General features: G+C 37.7%; 2 protein-coding genes across 4 annotated transcripts in view; one reads left to right on the top strand and one right to left on the bottom strand.

The window, feature by feature from the left end:
- The window catches only part of LOC110450571 (set1/Ash2 histone methyltransferase complex subunit ASH2-like), a 67,287-nt gene that overhangs the window by 23,897 nt on the left and 17,387 nt on the right, over positions 1–26,003 (bottom strand). The window lies entirely within an intron of this gene.
- On the top strand, positions 1,147–25,012 carry LOC110450572 (phosphatase and actin regulator 2-like). 2 transcript variants are annotated; one of them, XM_021498172.1, is made up of 11 exons: positions 1,147–1,289; positions 4,301–5,728; positions 8,680–8,724; positions 11,836–12,007; positions 20,557–20,714; positions 21,679–21,775; positions 22,044–22,148; positions 23,366–23,681; positions 23,881–23,976; positions 24,294–24,334; positions 24,974–25,012. In XM_021498172.1, exons 2-11 carry the CDS (start codon positions 5,070–5,072, stop codon positions 24,989–24,991), a joined length of 1,707 nt encoding a protein of 568 aa, XP_021353847.1. In that variant the 5' UTR covers positions 1,147–1,289; positions 4,301–5,069; the 3' UTR covers positions 24,992–25,012. The 2 variants fall into 2 exon arrangements, with proteins under 2 accessions (XP_021353847.1, XP_021353848.1); XM_021498173.1 differs by lacking the exon at positions 8,680–8,724 and having other exon boundaries at positions 1,148–1,289.

The raw sequence follows: 26,003 nt of genomic DNA, 5'->3' as shown, positions 1-26,003 counted from the left end.
CAGGTTCCTGGCTAGTTTGTATGTGATACTAGGGGTGACAGGCCCCATGTTAGTTTGTATGTTATACAAGGGTTGGCAGGCCCCTGGCTAGTTTGTAGATATGATAGTAGGAGTGACAGGCCCCTGGCTAGTTTTTATGTGATACTAGGGGTGACAGTCCCCTTACTGGTTTGTATGTGATACTAGGGGTGACAGGCCCCATGTTAGTTTGTATGTGATACAAGGGTTGGCAGGCCCCTGGCTCGTTTGTAGATATGATAGTAGGAGTGACAGGCCCCTGGCTAGTTTTTATGTGATACTAGGGGTGACAGGCCCCTGGCTAGTTTGTATGTGATACAGAGTGTACTAGGGGTGACAGGTTCCTGGCTAGTTTGCAGTTATGATACTAGGGGTCTGTCCTGATATGGGACTCATTAACATTCTCTACCACCTACCTAAATACCTATCTACCTCCTAATACACAACTTACTCTTATCATCAACCATCATTAGCTGGCTGTGTCTCGTCACATATACATTCCAATCAGGATACTAATCCAGTAATTCTTAGAAAAACAGATTCATCAACATAAAAGTATTTATATAAGAGAATAAACTTTAGATTTAAATAAAGATTCAACTAATCAGGATTCTGTCGTTTAAATATCCATCAAATAAGCAGTAAGTACTAGATGTCATCTACAGCACTAGACAGCTTGTCTTGTGAAGATAATGTCTCAATCAAACAGGATATGTTGAGATGACTCATCCGTTATACAGTGTTCTTGTAAATATATCTAGCAATATTTCGAACAGCTTTAAAGAAAACAAACATTTGTTGGTTAAAATACTTCAAATTTCTTAATCTGAAGGGAACTATAAATGTTACGGTGAAGATGGTGAAGATTTCATCAGGACAAGGGAATGGACAGATATGATTGTCTCACTACTAAGGTATGAAAACCAAATAAATGAATAAGACCCCTACATATAATTATGATTATTGTACAGACTATTTGGATTCCTTATTCAAACAAACAAAGCAGTTAGTAGAAAATATTGTGCTAAATAAAATTGTCCCCACGGCTGTATTAGCCTGTGGCTGGCCTGGGGATGAGTCAGCCTGAGGTCTGTCACAGCAGTTAGGACAATAGGGCCACACCATATACAGGGCCAGTCAGGCAAGTGTCTCTAAATGATCATATTTATAGTACTGAGGGATAAAACATCAAAGGTCGGAGCCGGGACTGTGCGAGTCGAGGTGGGAGTATGGCAGACAAGGGGACAGAAAAGCCAGCCACAGATTGAGAGGTGATTGTTTTGAGTGTTTTAATGATTTCCTATAGTCAACCCGTTGATGATTCCAGTCTATCATTTTAGGTGTCAACATTCTGAATGCTTCATCTGGTTTAATTTTATAATACTTCATTTTTTCAGAGTTTATTACCATTTTTGACTTATAGGAATAACCTGAACAAAATCCATTTAATAATCAATAAAAGTCAGCTCCTGGTTTAGCTGCTAAAACAGAAGTTAGCCATCAAATGCAGGTCTCGGCAGACTTACTGCCCATCCATTATGTCGGTGCAGCACCAGGCCTCTTGTTGCCATAGCAATAATTGAATGCTCATTCACTGAAAAATTGTTTCCATCACTTTGTCTTGATTATAGATTTAAGAATCCATTTTATCTGTTGAATAAATCTAATTTATCACCTTAGCTAAAGGAAAATAACTTAATTTTAAAACACAATCCTTAAATTAGACATGATGTGGCGATTAATGGCAAAGATGTAAATTAAGCTAATCATAAGTAACTTGAGAATTTAACCTCGGGCCTATTGAAACACGTCAGTTAAATCAGGCAGAGATGGTTCAAATCAATAGCTTTACACCAAGCCAATACAAATTATTACATCCCCAAAACTTTAAATTCAAAATCATGTTATGAATATCAATAACTTAAGGACCTTACTGGAGTTTCTGATGCATGTGTGATGTATATGGAACTAGATTAAAGTTTTCATTTTATGGAAGCAATACTCCTAAGTCTTCTTTGAAATGGAAACAAATTCATTACTCTATATTTACATTTGTGCTGCAATCCACTATATGAACATTACCAGCAGAAATGCATTTCATTTGAATATGAAAGAAAAAACTCTCGTGACGTAACACATGGTTTATCAAACGCTCAAATGACTACGGTTAATTATTGGCATCAATTTGATTAAAATAGGTCTGTTCCCCCAATATCGTTTAAAGGACGACACATATACAAAACGCAGTAAATAAATGAATTTTATTATTGAACAAATAAATGAAATTTAACAATTGTTCTAGAGTAAAATGTAGATATATGGATTGAACGGCGGTTTTTAAATTATCATGTTGGTATGAAACATGAAGCCTGTTACGCCGTTCAATCCCTACATCACATTAATTACCATATACATCACATAACTCAGAAGGAAGGTAAGATTAGTGAAAACAGGTTTCCCCGGACATCAAGTCTGCAATGCCACTATTTTGGCTTCATGTACACTATATCTTCAATGTGATGTCATAATGCCATGATGTCAGTATCTGTCATCTAAATTCTTACATCACAATGAGTAATTACAGTACATGTTACATAAATTAAAGGAATCAATGTTATTCATTGATATATAACGTCAATCACAAAGTGCCAAAGTCATTCAGTGTTTTCCCTTCAGAACACGTTCTGACATGGCACTTGGTATGTTGGGGCTAACGTCACTGAAGGCGAAAGTAGAACAGTCTAAACTTCGATTCTTTGGTTCTTTGTGTCGTCTGAGAACTTCAGCTACTGTAAAACAGCTATTTTTATTACGGTTGTACCAGAAACACCTATGTGTTTATAAAAGTACTAAAGGTGTCATTTACGACATCTGGTTCATTATTTTAAAATATGGTCTGGAAGAGTTCTTGAACTATTTCTTGGAAGAAGCTTTTTCCCCTTCCAAACAGTCGTGGATTTTTTTTGTTAAAAATGCTATTTGTTCAAAAGAACAATCAGAATGGTATGAGCGCCTGAACAATTGTGACGATTTTTGTCGATTCCTATATTTGCATGGAACACTTTGTCCGTCGTCTCTTTGGTTTCTGTGGAAACAGTTATTTCCTTTTCAATCTCATATTTGCAATAGAGTAGTGAATTTGTGGTTAATAAGCCCATACTGTGAGCTGTTATGTGCTAAATGTAAACCAATGTCTCAGGATGCTCTGGCTCGTTGCTTACTTGATTGTAGACATCCAGATTTGGTTACCTTCCGTGACTGATATTGTAAACAATTATCCGGTTGAGTTGTATGTCAAACTTGATAGTTTAGAAAGACAGGAAATTCTTTGTATCCTATTAGGGCACATTCCTGATAATATACGGGAACTATTCCCGGATGATGAGTGTTGCACTAGGTTTGCATACGAGTGCTGTTGCTTTTCTGTCAAAGCTGCTGAATTCACTTTCCAGTAAGTGTGTATATATACAATCAAATTGAATTTGTCTCAAACATGTATTTATATTTTTTTTCCCTTCTTTTATTTCCTGTTTAATGTATTTTTCCTCATTGACGCCTTGATCTAGTACGATCAATATATGTCATTTATGTAACCTTTGCTATGCCTACACTTTATTGATATCTACTATTTTTTCTAATTCTTTGTCAAAATATTATTACATTTTCATATATATGTACTCTTCATTTATGGAGGAATAAAGTCAAAGAAGAAGAAGAAGAAGATCACCTCGCATGTGGTTAAAGATTATATATCTAACAGTACCTCGTTATGTCTCACACCAACAACTTCATCCTCTGATAATTAACATCATTGTGTCTGCATTTTCTTCCATTAAAAACGAAATACAGACAGCAATAAAAACTGCCTAAATCTGATTGATTAATTTATGAATATGTAATACCTGCATATTACTGCAATATTCTTATATAAGTACCAATGGTGAATTTAACCTTAGCACCCTGAAACACAACCTTGTTCAAGGTATTCTCATACCTGACCAATATGCCAAGTGGAATCAAGATCCTTTCAGGTTTGAAGTTGCTGGAGTGACGACAAAAGGGGAATATATATTTGGACGCACATTTATATGTACAAACAGAACACGATATTGTAAAAAGTTGATGAGGGCATTTATTAAAACATCTTAATTTAAACAGACAAAAAATACTTATTATTTCCTGCACAGTCAGATGATATTACAGGTTGCACTTTGAAGTTTTTTATCTAATAAAAATTCTCATTTTGCATTATATAGGAACTAATGAAAAGCTTTTCTTTCAGCCCTATATCCTTGAAGTGAAGATACAGCCCAGCTGTACATGAACTTTACTGGACTGTCTACAGATAAATTGCATCATTACACAGACAACATCCAACAGATTAAAGTATCCCAGCAATAAACAGATATTGTTCAGCGTAAATATTTTACTGTAGAGATGGCAGTGTGTACATTGTTCAGGTGAGCATGGATACACATAGTCTCAGGGTATGTATACCACAGTACCTATGTTTGTACAGCCTGTGGAGAGAGAGCGAGACTGATGCTGACCTCACCCCAGGGCTGTTTATGTAAGCCCCAGCACTACTGTCAAATCACTGCTCATCCACAGGTAGCAGCAGCCTCCACTAATTCCTTGGAATACACTCAACAAAAAAAAGACTGGTACAAACACATTGGGCTAGGTGATGTATTGGCAGGCTTGGGTGTTAATTCGATAGAGAGCCCTCATGTTCCTGTAGTGTGGATCCCTTGGATTTATTTCTACCATAGGAAAACAAAAATGCTGGATCCAAATTTGTATTTGTTGTAAATAGGAATATATGTGTGTATTTCTGTAAAAGAAAATAAACAAGGAGTGATATTATTTCTCAAAGAGAATTGGTTACACTGCGAATACCAGGAATATTTATTGCTAGCTGGAATTTACAAATGTGTACCATGTGGTTCACATATATGTGAAAGTGATAGTGTTTTATTATTCATAAAGAAATTTGTGTGAGTTGTTTCTGTGGAGCCAGTTATCAGTGTGTAAGTGCAGGGCTACTGAGGATGCGGGATACAGTTTCTAGTGTGTATTTGTGTTTCCTTGTGATCTGTGTAGGGGCTGTCTGGGTCCCAGGGAGTTCTGGCCACCCCCAGCCGTCCCTGCTAACTGATCAACAGAGTGATAATGACTACACTCAATCAGTCTTATTACAGAAACTGACTGCCACAGAGAGGGTTAGTCATCCAGAACGCAGCAGTGATTCTGATCTAGGTGTTTACACAGATAAGGAAGTGGATAGTCCTTCCGTTTTCCACCGGTCAAAACACACGCTCTTCCATGCAAGTTTACAGAGCAGAGAGCCACCACAAATTAAAACTTCACAAACTTCCTCCAAGTTTTACAACAGTTTGAAACTGAGTGGAGCAGAGGGTGACTTGGCCAAGTCTGAGGCCTTGAGTCAGGAGGTAGGTGACCGTGAGCGACATAAGGACAAGTCTATGTCTAAGATGGTTGTGACCATCGTAAGTACTGTAACCGCACTCGTCAGTATGTCGTTGCTGGTTGCTATATTTCAATGTTGTTGTCGTCGTAAAAAACGCCGATCAAGCGATGCAAAGGCATCAGAGGATACCGTAAAGACACTTGTTAGCAATGAAGATGGAAGGCAGAGTGGGGAGGAAGTAAAACCTCTTAATGAAGAGGAAGACAAACAGAAAGAGGAGTAAGTATAGACAAAGTGTGTGTGTATATAACATTGTGTAGTCTACATGTTACAAACTAGCTCGGGCAAAGGGTCCGGTTATCGAGTGTAAATATAAAATGTATGAAACGAAATGGGGCATTTAGGTGTCTTCCTCCCTGTAAAATATTACTGCCAAGTTGGATAGCTTTTATACAGAATAATAAATAATTATACTGATAGCTTTCTACATGTTCCAATATATAAGTATCATTTACTTACAAATTTCCTATGCGTTCTGGTGGGGGGGGGGGGGGGGGGGGGAGACAAGTTCACTATATGAGGGAAAGGGGGGTAGAGAGGAGGCTGTCAGTTCACTATCGAGGAAGGAGAAACAAATAGATGGAAAAGGGGCAAGCTTTCAGTTCACTTTTGAAGATAAAGGGTTTTCATTTTTACTGCTACACTGTGCCAAGGAAAAAGACCCAGCAGTATGTTCCATACTCTGATTCTACCATGTCCATGGGTTGAGGTCCTGTAGTTAATACATGTATAAAGCTGCATCTCCCATCTCCACTGATAAGGAATACACAAGCATTGAAGCTTGGATAAATTTGGTCACGCCTGACAAACCATGGACTTACCGCTACTGATACACACGATTATATAACAAATGATAAATTTGGTCACGCCTGACAAACCATGGACTTACCGATACACACCATTATATAACAAATGAAATAAGATGGCACCAATAAATGTCCTACAAATGACCTTTTGTCTCCTTTTAACCTCCGATTTTTAATAAGCTGAATAAATGGATGTTGTATGACAACTGTAACACTATAGACACTGACACAGGCTGTATTAAGGCCTTACTCTAAAGGGGCATGCAGTTGAAATCCAATAATTTGTGTCTTTTTTATTACTTTTTGTATGCATCTTTAAACAAGTTTTAAACTATGGCAGTTTCTAAAGTTATTTAAGATATGTGTAAACAAGGCTCTGTGTAAAGGTCCTGTACACGTGCCTGCCTCCCCACTACACATACCGTGCCTGCCTCCCCACTACACATACCGGTACATGTGTGTCAGAAGTGATATTACATCGCAGGTGCTTGCTAATGCAGATAAAATCTATACCAGTGAAAAAGGATCTTACACATTGGCAATGGCATCAAAACTAGCCATGCAGCTCCACTTTTACTCACTTCCCCAGTTTGTGGAGTATGGGGAAGCTGAGATACCTACAGGGGTTACACAGTGTAATGGTATATAACGAGTATACATCTCTCAGGCCTAGAGTTCGCAGGGGAATATTTCTGGCTTTATAATGAACACACACATCAAAGGGTTTGCCCTTGTAGCTAGCATCTTTGTCTGCTCACTGTATCAAGGTTTTGTCACATTCCCTTTGATGATAAAGCTGTTACCAAAGTTAATCAGATGGCTGGAATAATTACATCTTATTTTATAATTGTTCACAATGAGAATGTTCCATGTATTCTATGTATTGTCTTATACAGCCCATATCACCCAGGTTTTCAGACATTTTATGCAAATTTTATGTACCAATATCTTTCCTAATATATGGACAGAGGTAATGTAGCAGACAGAATCTCCCAATTAATTCAAAAACAACTTCAAAATGTTACAATCTTTTTGTAAGCAGTGTTAGTGTAGGAAAAGAACTCTAACTAAATGTACATCTGGAGTTATCTCGGGAGTGCACCAGTAGGTACTTGAGGCCACAGGGTTGATGTGAAGAAAGATTTCAGTTTTGATACAGAAGCACTAGCTTCCTGCTTCCAGTCCAAGGCCTGGCTATAAGTTAAAGGCAAGATAAATCCTTGTAATCTCTTCATCTACCCTCTCATCCAAAACATATCCAGTGGGAATTATATTAGATTTGAAGTGGGAGGGAGAAGTACGGAAGAGATGATAGAGAGAGACAGAGAAGTTGGGGGTGGGGTGGGGGTGGGAGGAAACATGGAAAATAATGTAGGGGAAGGGAGAAATGGAGGGAAAAATGGAGGGAAAAGAACGGAGCAGGAGGCAAGAAGAAGAAAGGGAGGGGGGAAAGGAAGGAGAATGGCAACATTATGTCAAATATGTATTTTAATAACATAGTATTGTATTCCTATTGTCTGTTCCTGAAATGCCATGAGAATGAGAGTATACTTCCTGTTACAGACTTATGTAACAGTAGAGTAACCATAGTAACCATAGTCTATACTGGTAGTGGTCTGGGTCTAAATACTTCCTGTTACAGACTTATGTAACAGTAGAGTAACCATAGTCTATACTGGCAGTGGTCTGGGTCTACATAAACTGTTACAGACTTATGTAACAGTAGAGTAACCATAGTAACCATAGTCTATACTGGTAGTGGTCTGGGTCTAAATACTTCCTGTTACAGACTTATGTAATAGTAGAGTAACCATAGTCTATACTGGCAGTGGTCTGGGTCTACATAAACTGTTACAGACTTATGTAACAGTAGAGTAACCATAGTAACCATATTATATACTGGCAGTGGTCTGGGTCTAAATAAACTGTTACAGACTTATGTAACAGTAGAGTAACCATAGTATATATTGAGTAGACAGACAGCCTGGCAACTGGAAAAGGAGACTTCTAAATGTGTCAAGTATCATTACATTAAGCCAGTCATGAATAAGTATGATAACATTAAGACTCTGATGGAAAAAGCCAGATAAACAAGTACCAATACTTCAAACGTATTGATGCACATCTTTACTAGACATTGTAGGCTGTCCTGGTTCATAGATACATGTCTTAAACAATGTGTAATACAGAAATTTCTGCTTGTACAGAAACTAGAATCTGCAGCTCGTACAAAAGAATAATTTGATCTTTATCAAGAAACTATTTTGCTTGTACAGAAAGTACAACCTGTTGTTTGAACAGCACAAATGAAAAACAATATTTAAGTACCTATTTAAGCATAATATAATTTATGACTCCTTTCAGACCTGGTCTTGATTCAGATGCCACAAACAAACCTGTGGTATTGAGGTAGGTTGGTATATATCTATACCAATAATTACCACACATATAATCTCTCTACTATATATACTGGTTATGTTTCTACTACTGGTCTTACCTATTCACTATAACTGTCACATGTTAATCATCTCTACTGTGAAGTACCAGTCACTATACAGAAGGTATCCCTAATACATCTGCTTGACATATTGGCATGCCTTGTTTTTTTTTAACTTATAACAACAATCACATCTCTTATCAAATTATATAAAGACGTATTTCCATCACTGATTTTTGAAAGTTTTAAAGTCAAGATACTTTATATGTATCGTGTCCATTTGTCATTTGATTTTTGTTTGACATCAAAATAAAGAAACTCTTATCAATATAAAAAAAAACACCATACATTTATGGTATTTTGTATGATATTAGGAACTTTACAAAAATTAGGAACTTTTCACTCAATTATTATGTTGGTATAGTTATCACCTTAAACTATCTACCTCATCAACGTCCATAATTGAAAATATACATTTCTCATTGTATTACTAACATACTTAAGAACTATAAACTATTACCAGATTGTATTTATCTCTACTTATTAATGAGATATCTCAGTGATGCACAGTACATTGTTTTCCTACATACAATACACCCAGCAGTACAACCCCGGGGGAAACAGCCTGAATCATACAACTGTAGGTTTGATAGACAGGAAGGAAGTTGTGAGTGGACAGGTACCAGTGGTGCATTCTATGGTAAACCTGTGTTTTCTCTCAAGTCCATGTATATCACTGGTGTTTAAGACATACTACTTCCTATGAACAAGAATATAATGCAACACCGGTGGGTATATACTAAGCTACCTTCCTCTCCTGGGTACAGAATATAATAGAACATCAGTGGATAAGCTACCTCCCTCTCCTGTGTACAGAATATAATACAACACCGGTGGGTAAGCTACCTTCCACTCCTGTGTACAGAATATAATACAACATCGTTGGGTAAGCTGCCTTCCTCTCCTGGGTACAGAATGTAATACAACATTGGTGGGTAAGCTACCTTCCTCTCCTGGGTACAAAATATAATTCAACCTTAGTGGGTAAGCTCCCTTTCTCTCCTGGGTACAGAATATAATACAACATCGGTGCCTGGGTATAGAATATAATGCAACATCGTTGGGTAAGCTACCTTCCACTCCTGTGTACAGAATATAATAGAACATCAGTGGATAAGCTACCTTCCTCTCCATGGTACAGAATATAATACAACATCGTTGGGTAAGCTACCTTCCTCTCCTGGGTACAGAATGTAATACAACATTGGTGGGTAAGCTACCTTCCTCTACTTGGTACAGAATGTAATACAACATCAGTGTATAAGCTACCTTCCTCTCCCAGGTACAGAATGTAATAGAACATCGGTGGGTAAGCTACCTTCCTCTCCCAGGTACAGAATATAATACAACATCAGTGGATAAGCTACCTTCCTCTCCTGGGTACAGAATGTAACAGAACATCGGTGGGTAAGCTACCTTCCACTCCTGTGTACAGAATATAATACCACATTGGTGGGTAAGCTACCTTCCTCTCCTGGGTACAGAATATAATAGAACATCGTTGGGTAAGCTACCTTCCTCTCCTGGGTACAGAATGTAATAGAACATCGGTGGGTAAGCTACCTTCCTCTCCTGGGTACAAATTATAATACAACACCGGTGGGTAAGCAACCTTCCTCTCCTGGGTACAGAATATAATAGAACATCAGTGGATAAGCTACCTTCCTCTCCTGTGTACAGAATATAATACAACACCGGTGGGTAAGCTACCTTCCACTCCTGTGTACAGAATATAATACAACATCGTTGGGTAAGCTTCCTTCCTCTCCTGTGTACAGAATGTAATACAACATCGTTGGGTAAGCTACTTTCCTCTCCTGGGTACAAAATATAATTCAACCTTAGTGGGTAAGCTCCCTTTCTCTCCTGGGTACAGAATATAAGACAACATCGGTGCCTGGGTATAGAATATAATGCAACATCGTTGGGTAAGCTACCTTCCACACCTGGGTACAGAATATAATACAACATCGGTGGGTAAGCTACTTTCCTCTCCTGGGTACAGAATATAATACAACACCGGTGGGTAAGCTACCTTCCTCTCCTGGGTACAGAATATAATAGAACATCAGTGGATAAGCTACCTTCCTCTCCTGGGTACAGAATATAATATAACATCGGAGGGTAAGCTACCTTCCTCTCCTGGGTACAGAATATAATAGAACATCAGTGGGTAAGCTACCTTCCTCTCCTGGGTACAGAATGTAATACAACATCAGTGGATAAGCTACCTTCCTCTCCTGGGTACAGAATACAATACAACATCAGAGGGTAAGCTACCTTCCTCTCCGTGGTACAGAATACAATACAACATCAGTGGATAAGCTACCTTCCTCTCCGTGGTACAGAATATAATACAACATCTGAGGGTAAGCTAGCTTCCTCTCCTGGGTACAGAATATAATACAACATCTGAGGGTAAGCTACCTTCCTCTCCGTGGTACAGAATATAATACAACATCTGAGGGTAAGCTAGCTTCCTCTCCTGGGTACAGTAATAAAGGCATGCAAACTGAAACAGGCTTAAATCTTTTTAAGGCGGTTTGTGGGGTGGGTATGATCTTGAGTATGACTGTATTGGTGGTAAAATATGGTATCTATAAAATTATACCAGTTGTACGTATACATGTACATGTAGACCTGTGCATTGCTCGTCTTTATCCTTCACATTGTAGTCTGCATGATTACAGATGTCACAAATACCAGCTGTAAAATATCTCTGCTTTCTCTCTTGAAACTTCAAGAACATAAATAGTCAAAATTGTAACAAGTATTACTGATAATATAAGAAAAATCTGGCCCTACTCTTTCCATTGCTTCCCAAATCATACTGACAGTTGTTAGTAAACATGAAACACTTTTGTGAAAATAATTGGAGTTGCACTTTTCCAAATTTCATATTATTGAGAGAGAAAAAAAGAAAAAAAAAAGAGGTCATAAAATTTTGCTGTAATCTAAAGAGAAAAATGTAGTGAAAAACTTCACGATGTCACAATTGTAAAATTATGTTTTATATGGTACAGGAGACAAGACAGGGAACCCTCTGAAGAAAAGGATGTATCTGTCAAGAACAGAATAAAGGCTTTCGAGGAAAAGCCCACTAGCCCCTCCGACGTCAGAGGTCAAGTGACAAAGAAAAGACCAGAAAGCGATGCCTTCAAAGTGTTTGAAAACAAGGGAATTCTTATTGGTATGGTAGGTATACAGATATAGCAAAAGTCCTGTTATATTTTGTAAAAAACAAGAGAATCTGTTGAAATGATAGATGCTCCCCAAACCAACCTTGATTCAGAAATGCCATCTCTATAGAAAGAGGGGATGACTCTTGTGTCTAACAGGAAGAGTTGTGATTTCATGCACTGCACACCACCTTAATTCCTCATACTGTGTACTAAGTTTAACAAGGCATCACAAGTGTAAATCCCATCACATTCACACATTGTGACATATGTAAGAGGAAATGAAGTTAGAGCAATGACAAAGTTTTTTCTAAAAATATGTACTGGCAGAATCCTAATATCCCCTTGAAGTTTCATTTAGGGGATAATAAAGTTACCTTGTATACTTAAAAAGTTTTGTCCAGACAAGAAAGAGCGACAGAAGGACAGACAGACAAAAGAGCAACTATATTCTTCCAATTTTTCAGGAAGCATTAAAGTTTCATCTTCTTCGTTTACTAGTATTAAGCTGAGAAAATGAGCAAAGATCTACAATGGTATATACAGGGAAAACAAAGAAATTGCTGTATTAAATCTGTAAAAATAGCTGAATATGGACAATTTTCTTCAGATTAGCATCAATAGTATGAAGATTTGTATCATTAGAGAAAACATTAACAACTTTATGCAGAATTGATTTCATGTAAAATGTGTCGGGTTTAAAAATTACTTCAAGGAACAAATCAATAGATTTCCTTTAATCCTACAACGATCTCCTGATTTGGGCCACACAAGTTGTTCTAGCTCAGACACATCTCCAACTTCACACAATTACACGATCTGGATTGTTTGTAGCTTACTTTATCATGTATGGTTTTATAATTATCTCTGTATATTTCTGTACGATCTATTTCTGTTCCACACCAGACTAACATCTGTAGTGTAGTCAGCACTAGGGCACAAACTTCTGCTACGGCAAACTTGTTACATAAAATCAAGTATGAGTAATAAATATGGAAATTGCTGAGAAACATTTATCAAGGGAAGAAGCTCAAAATGAAAGTAGAACAGACAGATTACATAAACAATGGAAGTCAAAGTGCAATGATTACAAAGTGAAAGTACATCAATAACCAAGAGATCAAAGCAGGTCGTGTCTGGGTAGTAGACTAAGATCTTCACTATAGGTAGCATCAAAGTTTGGACAGTGTGTAGATTTTTTTATTTTTTTTAACATTGATGAAGGTCAGAGTATATGACCCATGTAGATAGAGTCTCAGCTCACTTATCTACCAACAGAACGTGTTGATAAATATTTAGCAAAGCACCAATATCCTGGTTTGTGAATTGTTGAAAGTTTCACATCTCTTATTACTCTGGGATACATTAGTTGTTAGCAATTAAAAAAAAACTTCATGAAGAGTACTTGTTTAGTGCAAGTATAAACAGATGATAGTTAATTAATGTTGGCTGAAACTCCATAAAGATATCACCACTCATCCTGTTTACACAGGATCTTATTACTTTCCTGCGTTTCGGAGAATAGCAGGAAATATTTGTCCTGTATACACAGAGTATACGAGGGCAGTTGCCTGTCTCGTGCAGAGGTTTTGACCAATCAGATTGAGGCACATGCTAAGGGTAGTTTACGGGTACATGTATGTTCATTCTACAGTTGTGGGAACGCACATCGCACCAAAAATACCGTGCTCACACCGTGCATACATCGTTCACACACCGTCCGCACATCGTCCACACATGGAGCGAACAACTGTGCGATTTAATAATCGTTCGCCCCGTTGTGCGCTTCTCTCTGCACATCTGTGCGATATGGTACAATTTGTTGATCAATATTACGGAATGGAAAAAATACGGAATGCTCGTATGCAATAATGTACACTGTATATATCACTGTAATTTCTCATCACTAAAATCAGAGACGTGTATGTCTCTGCTATAATTAAGAGTATGTACAAGTTAACAATGCGTATAATACAGTATACAGTGACCGTTAGACTGTCAAGAATGGGTTTGGCTCCTCGGTAACAGAACAGGTTAATAACAATTTGATGAGTGACCGAGTTTTACCTGGCCTGTACTTGACACATAGAGCTGATATATGATACCGTATGACCGTTATGAAAACTCAACTAGACGTTTAATATTTGTTATTTGCATTAGTTTTGGTCTATAGCTCCCCTCCATCTGGTTTTCACACCTTGGCGAGTTACGTAAGTGCCCCGGGCGGGGTAAAGTACGGTCCAGGTACAAAGTGGCAATGTTTACCTGTGTAGCCGAGACTGTGTTGTAAATTTACACCTGTCGATTAAGGTCGTTTAAAAACCCCACAAAACACCATTTCTAAATTTAAGAAAGTATTGACAGAAAGATAACTTATAGATGTAGCTAGAGTATTGAAACATACTAAAAAATCTGATTTTATGTTCAAACACGAAACCGTATATATTGTCAAGCCATTCCTTTATTTAAACCAACCACGATTGTTATCGCCCAACGTTCGTCGATCGTCCGCACAAATGTGCGCAAGGAATGATCGTCCAATTTTTTATCGTTCGCACTTTGTGCACACATCGTTCACACACCGTGCACACATCGTGCGCACACCGCACATCGTGTAACGTTGTGCGATCCCACAACTGTAGCTTCGCAACTCTCACGGCGTAGTACAGTTTGAAATAAAATTATAGCAGAATTTTATGTTTATGTAACAGATGTATGTGTCGGCATCGTCATATTTAAGAAATACCAGCATCAATTTTGTAAAAAAAACCTTAAGCATTGTCGGACTGGTACACCTCCTGTCGCGCCTAATAAGGTTTTCAGGTTGGGTGGCACGCTTGATTTTACATTTGTAGGGCGATGAACCATGCAAGGGTATATGTGGGAGGATTGTTGGTGTGTACGGTAAATGAAGTCAGAGTAGTTATTTTGTTAATGCGTATTTATTGTATTCATATTATATTTATGAATAAATGACGACTCCGTCCATGCTATCGGCGGAGCAGCTATTTGCTATTTAGGTGTTGTGTTGTGTTTGCCTTGGTACGTATAAGGAGTATATAGGGGACGTACTGTTAGCCAAACAGCAAAGTCGGGTATAAACAGACTCCAAAACTTTGTAACTATAGTGGTCATGGCAAGCATTGAACACTGGTCAGAATGTAAAGTATGCCCCCAAAACTTTGTACTGGGGTGGTCAATGCAAGCAGTGAACATTGGCCAGAATGTAGAGTATGTCCCCAACACTTTGTAACTAAAGTGGTCATAGCAAGCATTGAACATTGGCCAGAATGTAGAGTATGTCCCCAACACTTTGTAACTATAGTGGTCATGGCAAGAATTGAACACTGGTCAGAATGTAAAGTATGCCCCCAAACCTTTGTACTGGGGTGGTCATTGCAAGCAGTGAACATTGGCCAGGATGTGGAGTATGTCCCCAACACTTTTTAACTATAGTGGTCATAGCAAGCATTGAACATGGGCCAGAATGTAGAGTATGTCACCAACACTTTGTAACTAAAGTGGTCATAGCAAGAATTGAACATTGGCCAGAATGTAGAGTATGTCCCCAACACTTTGTAACTATAGTGGTCATAGCAAGCATTGAACATTGGCCAGAATGGACAGTATGTCCCCAACACTTTGTACTGGGGTGGTCAATGCAAGCAATGAATATTGGCAAGTATGGACAGTATGCCCCTGGGTGGTCAGGGCGAGTAGTAAACATTGGGCAGTATGGACTCTACACACAGGTTTCTCCAAGTTTTATTAATTTCAGACAGGTAACAAATTGGTATCAATTTTCATTTATATGATTTGGAGTAATTTAGTTATTCTGCTGACATATTCAACATGCAATAGAATATATTACCAATACAGTTAATCCAGGACAGATATCTTTAGGACTGAACTTGTTTTACTTAAACTCAAATTAATATAATAAAAACAAACTTATTTTTGGCTTTGCAGAAAATTAGGGATTATTTAATGTTTAGTTCCTCATCTTTCCATAAGATTGGCAGATGTGGTTAAGTCAATATAGGAAGGATATAGATTATCATAAAAATGATATCTGTGGTTTCCCTACCATACAGGTGGCTGGGCTGGTTAATACCAAAGGAAAGTTGTTATGTGGTTTCCCTACCATACGGGTGGCTGGGCTGGTTGATACCAAAGGAAAGTTGTTATGTGGTTTCCCTACCATACAGGTGGCTGAGCTGGTTGATACCTATGACAGAACTTATTGTGACCAACGAGAAAAGGGGTTTTCCTCAAAACAGGTGGCAATGTTGTAGTGAAAATTAGTTTTCCTCAAAATTGGATGGTAGTGCCTGTTAAAATGGCTTCCCTGCAAAACAAGTGGCAAAACAGGTGGCATGGTCTGTTGTGAGTAGTGATGGCCCAATAGAACAGGTTAGGAAACAGAGGACTACATGGTGAGTTAGCATATATGTAGTAGCATCACCATGGCCTTGTAGGTGGTCATTAGCCTTTTTAGAGATCTGTGATACCACAGCCAGACAGATGGTTCTCCCATTGCCTCTATTTTACATGTAGATACACAGAACTAAGGTCAAACCCATAAAAGTCTTCCTTTAACAGAGGTGAGCATAACACAAAAATGGATCACTATTTTGATTGACTGATATCAGAGACAAACCAATAGAAATGAGCATAGCACACAAGTGGAACACTATTTTGATTGACTGATATCAGAGACAAATCAAAAGAAATGAGCATAGCACACAAGTGGAACACTATTTTGTTTTACTGGTATCATTTACATGTGGTTTTCTTGACCTCTACTGATTTAGAAGAAAACTGTATTTTTTCTTATAACATAACATTGGATCCCTCATCAAGACTTCTAGGAATAGGCAACGGATGAAATCTATACATTGTGTCATAGCAGAGAATATGTTACGCAATCCCTAAGCTACACCACAACATCACTGTCTGTTGATAACAGGCAGGTGTAATGTTAATGGACATGGCATTCCTTTTTCATAACATCGCAGAAATGTGTGGCTAAATATATATAGGGTTAACCTGTACAACATTCCTCTCCCATAAGATCGCAGAAATGTGTGGCTAAATATATACAGGGTTAACCTGTACAACATTCCTCTCCCATAAAATCGCAGAAATGTGTGGCTAAATATATATAGGATTAACCTGTACAACATTCCTCTCCCATAACATCAGAGGTAAACACCATCTCGCATGAAGACACATGTTTCCATTTAGGAAAAGTAAATAACAAATGTAGGACAATATTGCTGTGTAGGACAACACTTGAACAAATGTAGGACACAAGTTGCTGTGAAGGACAGGCGTGTAACAATTGTAGGACACAAGTTGCTGTGAAGGACAGGCGTGTAACAAATGTACAGTATGTTGCTGTGTAAGAAGGGCATAGGATATATTCATAATCACCTAAAATAGTCAAAATAAAAGCAGATTGTTTGATGGAAAATGTGTGTAATAACTGTGACCCACTCATCATTTAGCAATTAACCTGTGCCAGGTGCCCTAATATGTATGATACAAGTGCTAGTTGGAGGTTTTTGTCTCAAACTACTTGTCCCTATTAGTACCTAGTTATATTTGTCCAACAGATATAAGACTCTATGTACCGGTATACTGATCACTAGTGTGTGAACATCCACCAAAAACAAAATTACTATACATCATTAACAAAGAAACAGATTCAGACTGTCTACTTTTAATACCACAACAAGATTATAAGAGTGTGGATTCAAGTAACCATGAGTTAGTGACGTGCTCCCTTGTTTTGACATGAGTGTACCTGTTGACTAAGGGTAAGATTGATGTGTCAGGTATTACAGCTGTGTATAGTCACAAGTCACAGCCCTGTACATGTGTGTGTTAATCCTGGGAAATCAGGAAGTTCTGTAAAGATATGAGGATATAGTCTGAAAACAACATCTCTTATGGCTTAATATATATAAGGTTCACACTTTACGATGGGATCGTTGTTCAGTAAGGTAAGACTACAATATGTAAAACTCTCTATTCAATGTATGGTACTACTGCTAGTTTAAATGCCGCTGTCCCTAGCCAAGTGTACAGGTGTGGGACAGTGTGGGACAGGTGTGGGACAGGACCCACCATTTGTTGTATAATGTTATTCAGGGCTGACTTTAATAATCTCCATTTTGATTGAATCAAGTTATTTTATTTTTTTATATTCTGCCTGTAAAATTACCTGTGTTTACACAAGGAGTGTGTTACACTATGTACCCCACACTCACAGTCAAGGGGCTCACATCAAGGCCAACTTCTTCTGTATACATCATACTCACAAAAATACAACTGTGTGTACTTGTATACACATAGAAATATTAAATTTTCATAATGTCTCAATATCTACTGTATAAGAATAAGTAATGCTCAATCTATATCTTGTTACAATTTAACTTTACTATAACGAATATGGTAATATACTTCTTACTAATAAGTACAGTGATCATGAGGTACCTTACGTATAACAAGTACGGTAAGTTACCTTACCGGCTACCTATTGTACGAGGTACTAGAGGCTTGTACAGCATTAACCACCTAATGTTTCCTTATAGAATCAGGAGCCACCGAGTTCTGTCCACCCAAACCCTGCTGTCCTCAGGGATAATACAAGGTTTACTGGATTAATACAGAACAGTGCCCCAACTAACAGTAGTACAGGCTTACACTGAAACCAAATACTGCTACACGTGTAAAGCATCAACAAGACTTACAAAGCGTGTCTCACCTTATTTAAATCCACCTGAGGTTATCTTTCAGTATTTTAAATTAAGTAACGATTTGAAATGAAATCATATAATTACTAGGCAGTCCCATGACAAATTCAGCAAGTTTTGTCGAGCACATGTTTTACATGTGAATGTTAATATAAGGTTTATCAATAGGTAGCATACCAGCACTGATTTTATTAGTTCACCTTGATAAAAGCTGAATATAAGCAGTCTCTACCTGTTTATGGGACAAGCTAGAGCCAGGGGGAATGACACCATTCCATTGCTATTTAGTAACACTACATACAGACACACCAGTACATTTCTCAGTAACATTGGTTTTTTATAACTTGGGTCAGCGTTATAGTGAATTAACAAATTCATTTCGGAAAATCCTATTAAATATTGTAAAGCACTTTTAGTATATCAACTCATTTTTCATAGATGACTCAATCATTATTTAGATTAATCTAATGTAATACAACTCATAAAGAATTTATTTAAACCACTCAGACTTGTTATTATTTCCTTGTATGATAATCACCTGACACACATGGTGACCATTATGAGAGGATATATTTACACACATACAGAAGAACCCCACTTTATGAAAATAATCGTTTCACTTCAAACAAAAGGTTTATGATCTATATAATGACCTGAATATCACACCACATCAGATATACATGTATTTCCTGATTTCTGTAAAGACTTAACTTACCTTCTTTCTTATAATTTCTTTATTACTGTAAAGCCTTATCTTACATTCACTTATTACTGTAAACTTTACCTTACATTCCTTATTGCTGTAAAGCCTCCCCTTACACTTCTTTATTGCTGTAAACCTTTCCTTTACATTCCTTATTGCTGTAAAGCCTCCCCTTACACTTCTTTATTGCTGTAAAGCCTCCCCTTATACTTTTTTCTTTTCTTTATTGCTGTAAACCTTCCCTTACATTTGTTATTGCTGTAAAGCCTCCCTTTACATTCCTTATTGCTGTAAGCCTCCCTTTACATGCCTTATTGCTATATGCCTCCTTTTACACTCCTTATTGCTGTAAAGCATCCCTTTACATTCCTTATTGCTGTAAACCTTCCCTTTACATTCTGTATTGCTGTAAAGCCTCCATTTACATTCCTTATTGCTGTAAAGCCTCCCCTTATACTTCTTTATTGCTGTAAACCTTCCCTTACATTTGTTATTGCTGTAAAGCCTCCCTTTACATTCCTTATTGCTGTAAGCCTCCCTTTACATGCCTCATTGCTGTAAGCCTCCCTTTACACTCCTTATTGCTGTAAAGCTTCCCTTTTACATTTCTTATTGCTATAAAGCCTCCCTTTACATTTCTTATTAATGATAAGCCTCCATTTACATTCCTTATTGCTGTAAAGCCTCCTTTTACACTCCTTATTGCTGTAAAGCCTCCTTTTACATGCCGTATTGCTGTAAGCCTCCCTTTACACTCCTTATTGCTGTAAGCCTCCATTTACCCTCCTTATTGCTGTAAAGCCTCCTTTTACACTCCTTATTGCTGTAAAGCCTCCTTTTACACTCTTTATTGCTGTAAAGCCTCCTTTTACATGCCTTATTGCTGTAAGCCTCCCTTTACACTCCATATTGCTGTAAGCCTCCTTTACCCTCCTTATTAGTGTAAAGCCTCCCTTTACATTCCTTATTGCTGTAAAGCCTCCTTTTACAGGCCTAATTGCTGTAAGCCTTCCTTTTCATTCCTTATTGCTGTAAAGCATTCACTAACATTCCTTACTGCTATAATCATTGCTTTATATTGCATCTTTCTACTACCTACAGGGCAGAACTCCTAAGCCTAAAGTGACCATTGAGGAAAGCGATGGGGAGGAATTGGATCAAGAGAGAAATGACGAATCACCATCCTCAACAAAAACATCCCCTGCAGTGAGCCCCAAACCTGCCAAGTCACCTGCAGTGAGCCCCAAGCCCAGTAAAGAGTATGTATAATTTTTTTCTTGCAACTGAAGTGACAAAGATAGAAGAGTTACTTCCCTTGATTTGAACAACATCCTTTGTACTAAAGTATCATCAGTAATCCTATATTGAACTTTTTAAAATATAATGTATACATTACATTTTTCTTAATGAATATTAAATTAATCTATTATTCTGTACTGGTACATAACATTAATCTATTATTCTGTATTGGTAAATAACATTGATCTTATATTCTGTAATGGTACATAACATTTATCTATTATTCTGTACAAATACATTCTGTTTTGGTATACATACATATCATTTACCTATTATTCTGTGCTGGTATTTCACATTTATCTATTATTCTGTACAAATACATTCTTTTTTGGTATACATACATATCAGTTACCTATTATTCTGTGCTGGTACTTCACATTTATCTATTATTCTGTACAAATACATTCTGTTTTGGTATAGATACATATCATTTACCTATTATTCTGTGCTGGTATTTCACATTTATCTATTATTCTGTACAAATACATTCTGTTTTTGTATACATACATATCATTTACCTATTATTCTGTGCTGGTACTTCATATTTATCTATAGTTCTGTACAAATACATTCTGTTTTGGTATACATACATATCATTTACCTATTATTCTGTGCTGGTACTTCATATTTATCTATAATTCTGTACAAATACATTCTGTTTTGGTATACATACATATCATTTACCTATTATTCTGTGCTGGTACATCACATTTATCTAAAAAAGTAAGATTTTTTTGTCAGACATCTTTTTATCAACTTCAATTTTCTACCAAACTCTTCATTTGTTTAACATTTTTGTAAAAATTAACAACATTTTTTCAACCAACTAAATTTTGTTTGTTACAATTTTCTTTCTTTCTGTATTTTTTTTATCCCTCTTGAACTTTTTTTGCAATTTCAAACGTATGTATTTTCTATCCCTAGTCGCCTGTACCCAGACAATCCAGATGTAGTCATCGCTAGTGAAGATGAGGACGATGAGTTTGCTGTCATCAAACGTGAAAGTGATGTCCTTAAATCAGTAAGTATCATGCCTTATTTGACTTGCATGCATTTAGAAAGAAACAGCTAAAATTGCAATGAACACACAACTACCCAGCATACTTAGATCTGTACCATTCAAGGTCTAGCATTTCATCTGTAAGGCTTTTGTTACTATTTTACAGTTTCCCATCTTTATATATCTTGGTATCATTTGATAGTAAGCTTGTATCATGTTTAACAAGACTCCCTTATATTTACTGTATTAATAAGTAGAAATTGTTTTAATTACTATTCTACCTTTCCAGTTTACGAAAGCCTCAGCACCCAAGACACGAAACAGGACTTCACAGGCTGTAGGGGGACGTAGGGCCAGGGCAACAAATAGCCCGGCCCCTAAACCTGTCAGTACGGTAAGTAGTCAACAAATAGCCCGGCCCCTAAACCTGTCAGTACAGTAAGTAGTCCTAACCCAGTATGGTAAGTGACTCTGTCCACTGTAGTCCTTACCCAGTATGGTAAGTGGCTCTGTCCACTGTAGTCCTAACCCAGTATGGTAAGTGGCTATATCCACTGTAGTCCTAACCCAGTATGGTAAGTGGTTCTGTCCGATGTAGTCCTAACCCAGTATGGTAAGTGGCTCTGTCCACTGTAGTTCTAACCCAGTATGGTAAGTGGCTCTGTCCCCTGTAGTCCTAATCCAGTATGGTAAGTGGCTCTGTCCACTGTTGTCCTAACCCAGTATGGTAAGTGGCTCTGTCCCCTGTAGTCCTAACCCAGTATGGTAAGTGGCTCTGTCCACTGTAGTCCCAACCCAGTATGGTAAGTGGCTCTGTCCACTGTTGTCCTAATCCGGTATGGTAAGTGGCTCTGTCCACTGTAGTCCCAACCCAGTATGGTAAGTGGCTCTGTCCACTGTTGTCCTAATCCGGTATGGTAAGTGGCTCTGTCCACTGTAGTCCTTACCCAGTATGGTAAGTGGCTCTGTCCACTGTTGTCCTAACCCAGTATGGTAAGTGGCTCTGTCCCCTGTAGTCCTAATCCAGTATGGTAAGTGGCTCTGGCCACTGTAGTCCTAACCCAGTATGGTAAGTGGTTCTGTCCGATGTAGTCCTAACCCAGTATGGTAAGTGGCTATATCCACTGTATTCCTAACCCAGTATGGTAAGTGGCTATATCCACTGTATTCCTAACCCAGTATGGTAAGTGGCTCTGTCCACTGTTGTCCTAACCCAGTATGGTAAGTGGCTCTGTCCAGTGTAGTCCTAACCCAGTATGGTAAGTGGTTCTGTCCGATGTAGTCCTAACCCAGTATGGTAAGTGGCTCTGACCACTGTAGTCCTAACCCAGCATGGTAAGTGGCTCTTTCCACTGTAGTTCTAACCCAGTATGGTAAGTGGCTCTGTCCCCTGTAGTCCTAATCCAGTATGGTAAGTGGCTCTGTCCACTGTAGTGAGCCACTGTAGTCCTAACCCAGTATGCTACTATTTGCCTTAACACCAATTCATGACAGGGTAAAACATATTTTATCTGTCGTATATACACATACTGTACGGAAAATCTCTGAAGGCAAAGGTATATCAGGTTACCTGAACAAACATCAGTAACAAATTGTTGATTTCCTCCACAGATTGAAGAAAAGACGGAGGAAAAAGGGGTAACAAGTCCACTTCTGAATTCTAAGGAAAGTGATGATTCTAAAACCCGGGAGGAGAAACAGAAGTTACTGGAATCTGTGATAGATAAATCAGTGGTAAAAAGTGGTACTAAGGAGTTTGTGACTTCCAATACAACCAAAAACAATCCTTCCTCAGACTCTTGTCCTGTGTCACAGTCCAATATAGACACTTCAGGCAATATATTCTTACAAATTGACCCCACAGCCAAACGGAGATCAACAGGATCAACGCCAGTCCACAGTCCTGAAAAGGACGTCCCAACTACAGGTGAGTGACAACAGTTCAACACGAATTATCTCCCTTTCATGAGAAGCTGTAATGTTGCAATTGGCATTAAATAGAATAAGAATAGGGGCAAGGTAGATTGATTTTCAATAATCTAGTATCAATATGTAAATTTAGTCTAATTAGTATGTTTTCACTATAAAATTAACATCTGAAGTAAGTCTGTGTTGTGTCTATACAGAGCGACCGAAGAGCACTCATGAGGTCATAAAAGGCAGTCCCAGGCCTAGCCCTAAACCTAGTCCCAAACCGATCCGGGACGACCAACTCATGAAGGGTAAATTACCACAGGGATCAAAACCTGGTTAATCCTATATACTAAACACACATTTCATTAAACATTCTGACAAATAAATAAATATCAACTTACCTCCTATTTACTTAATAGATATTTCATGAAACACTTTTATAATTACATCAATACCAACCTACCTCCTATATACTAAATAGATGCAATATTGTTAACATTCTCTATAATAACATGCAATACTAAACAATTAAATATCCCTTTAACAATAAAATCACAACTAATCATGTGATGTTCTTTGGCAATCAAATATTTTTAATAACTATTTCTTAATTTCTTTGTTGCAGCTTTATCAGAAAGACTCAAGAAACAGTCCCCTGACAAAGAGGTTAGTAAACAACAATCAGATGACCAACACAAAGCTTGAGACATTGTCAGACTTTAAAACAGATAAACTAGTTACTTGTGTAATCCAGGCATACAATCTGTAATCCCAACAAAGTCTGTGCATAATCAAAGAGAAGGGAGACAATCTGTAATCTCAACAAAGTCTGTACATAATCAAAGAAAAGGGAGACAATCTGTAAACCCAACAAAGTCTGTACATAATCAAAGAGAAGGGAGACAATTTGTAATCCCAACAAAGTCTGTACATATAATCAAAGAGAAGGGAGACAATCTGTAATCTCAACAAAGTCTGTACATAATCAAAAAGAAGGGAGACAATCTGTAATCCCAACAAAGTCCGTACATATAATCAAAGAGAAGGGAGGCAATCTGTAATCTCAACAAAGTCTGTACATAATCAAAAAGAAGGGAGACAATCTGTAATCCCAACAAAGTCTTTACATAATCAAAGAGAAGGGAGACAATGTATTCAGGTTGTAGCGTCTAGTCTATCCTTTTACATATTGTATAATTTATTACTTGTAAATCCTACTAAAGAGGACAAACATCACACAACTTACATTTCTGAAACTATTTCTGTTGTTATGAACTTAATGAAAATATTCTTTTTCTTTTTCAGAAGGCTGACGATTTGTGACAGGAAGTTTAATTGAAAGAGTGAAAACCTATTTTTGTACCTACTAGTTGACTATATCAGCAGATAGAGCTCCATTTTTTACACAAAAGCAATCGTTTTGCTAAAGTATCTGCATAATATGCCAACATATCTCTAAATTAACGCTGTACAATAATGAAGATAATATGTAACCCAGCATTGTCTATGTAATCAATTAAAGAATTGTTGTAACTTGTGTATTCCTTGCTAGCAATCTTTTCTATTCATAAAACGATTCTTTGTCAATTGACCAGTATAAGTAAACAAGAGGGTTAAGTCATCCTAACTATAACATGCTCCTTCTCCCCCAGACTTAATAGAAGGCTCGTTCCTTCTCCCCCAGACCTAATAGAAGGCTCCTTCCTTCTCCCCCAGACTTAATAGAAGACTCGTTCCTTCCCCCCCAGACTTAATAGAAGACTCGTTCCTTCTCCACCAGACTTAATAGAAGACTGGTTCCTTCTCCCCAGGCTTAATAAAAGGCTCGTTCCTTCTCCCCCAGACTTAATAGAAGGCTCGTTCCTTCTCCCCCTGACTTAATAGAAGACTCGTTCCTTCTCCCCAAGACTTAATAGAAGGCTCGTTCCTTCTCCCCCCGACTTCATAGAAGACTCGTTCCTTCTCCCCCAGACTTAATAGAAGACTGGTTCCTTCTCCCCCAGACTTAATAGAAGACTCGTTCCTTCTCCCCCAGACTTAATAGAAGACTGGTTCCTTCTCCCCTAGACTTAATAGAAGACTGGTTCCTTCTCCCCCAGACTTAATAGAAGGCTCGTTCCTTCTCCCCCAGACTTAATAGAAGGCTTTACTAATCAATCTGTTTATGACAGGGCTTTTATTTGTATACAGAAACAACAAAAATTAATCACAGTCTTTTTCAATACTGACTAAAATATTTGAATAGTAATAATCAGTTTTGAAAAGTTAATCTGCCATAGAAGTTAGGTATTTCAGCCCAGATAAGCAGACAAATTTACCTATATGCAGAAAGTAC

Source organism: Mizuhopecten yessoensis, unplaced genomic scaffold (assembly GCF_002113885.1).
Source record: "Mizuhopecten yessoensis strain PY_sf001 unplaced genomic scaffold, ASM211388v2 scaffold5325, whole genome shotgun sequence".
Lineage (NCBI taxonomy): Eukaryota > Metazoa > Mollusca > Bivalvia > Pectinida > Pectinidae > Mizuhopecten > Mizuhopecten yessoensis.
This window is presented reverse-complemented; position numbering and strand designations above follow the sequence as displayed.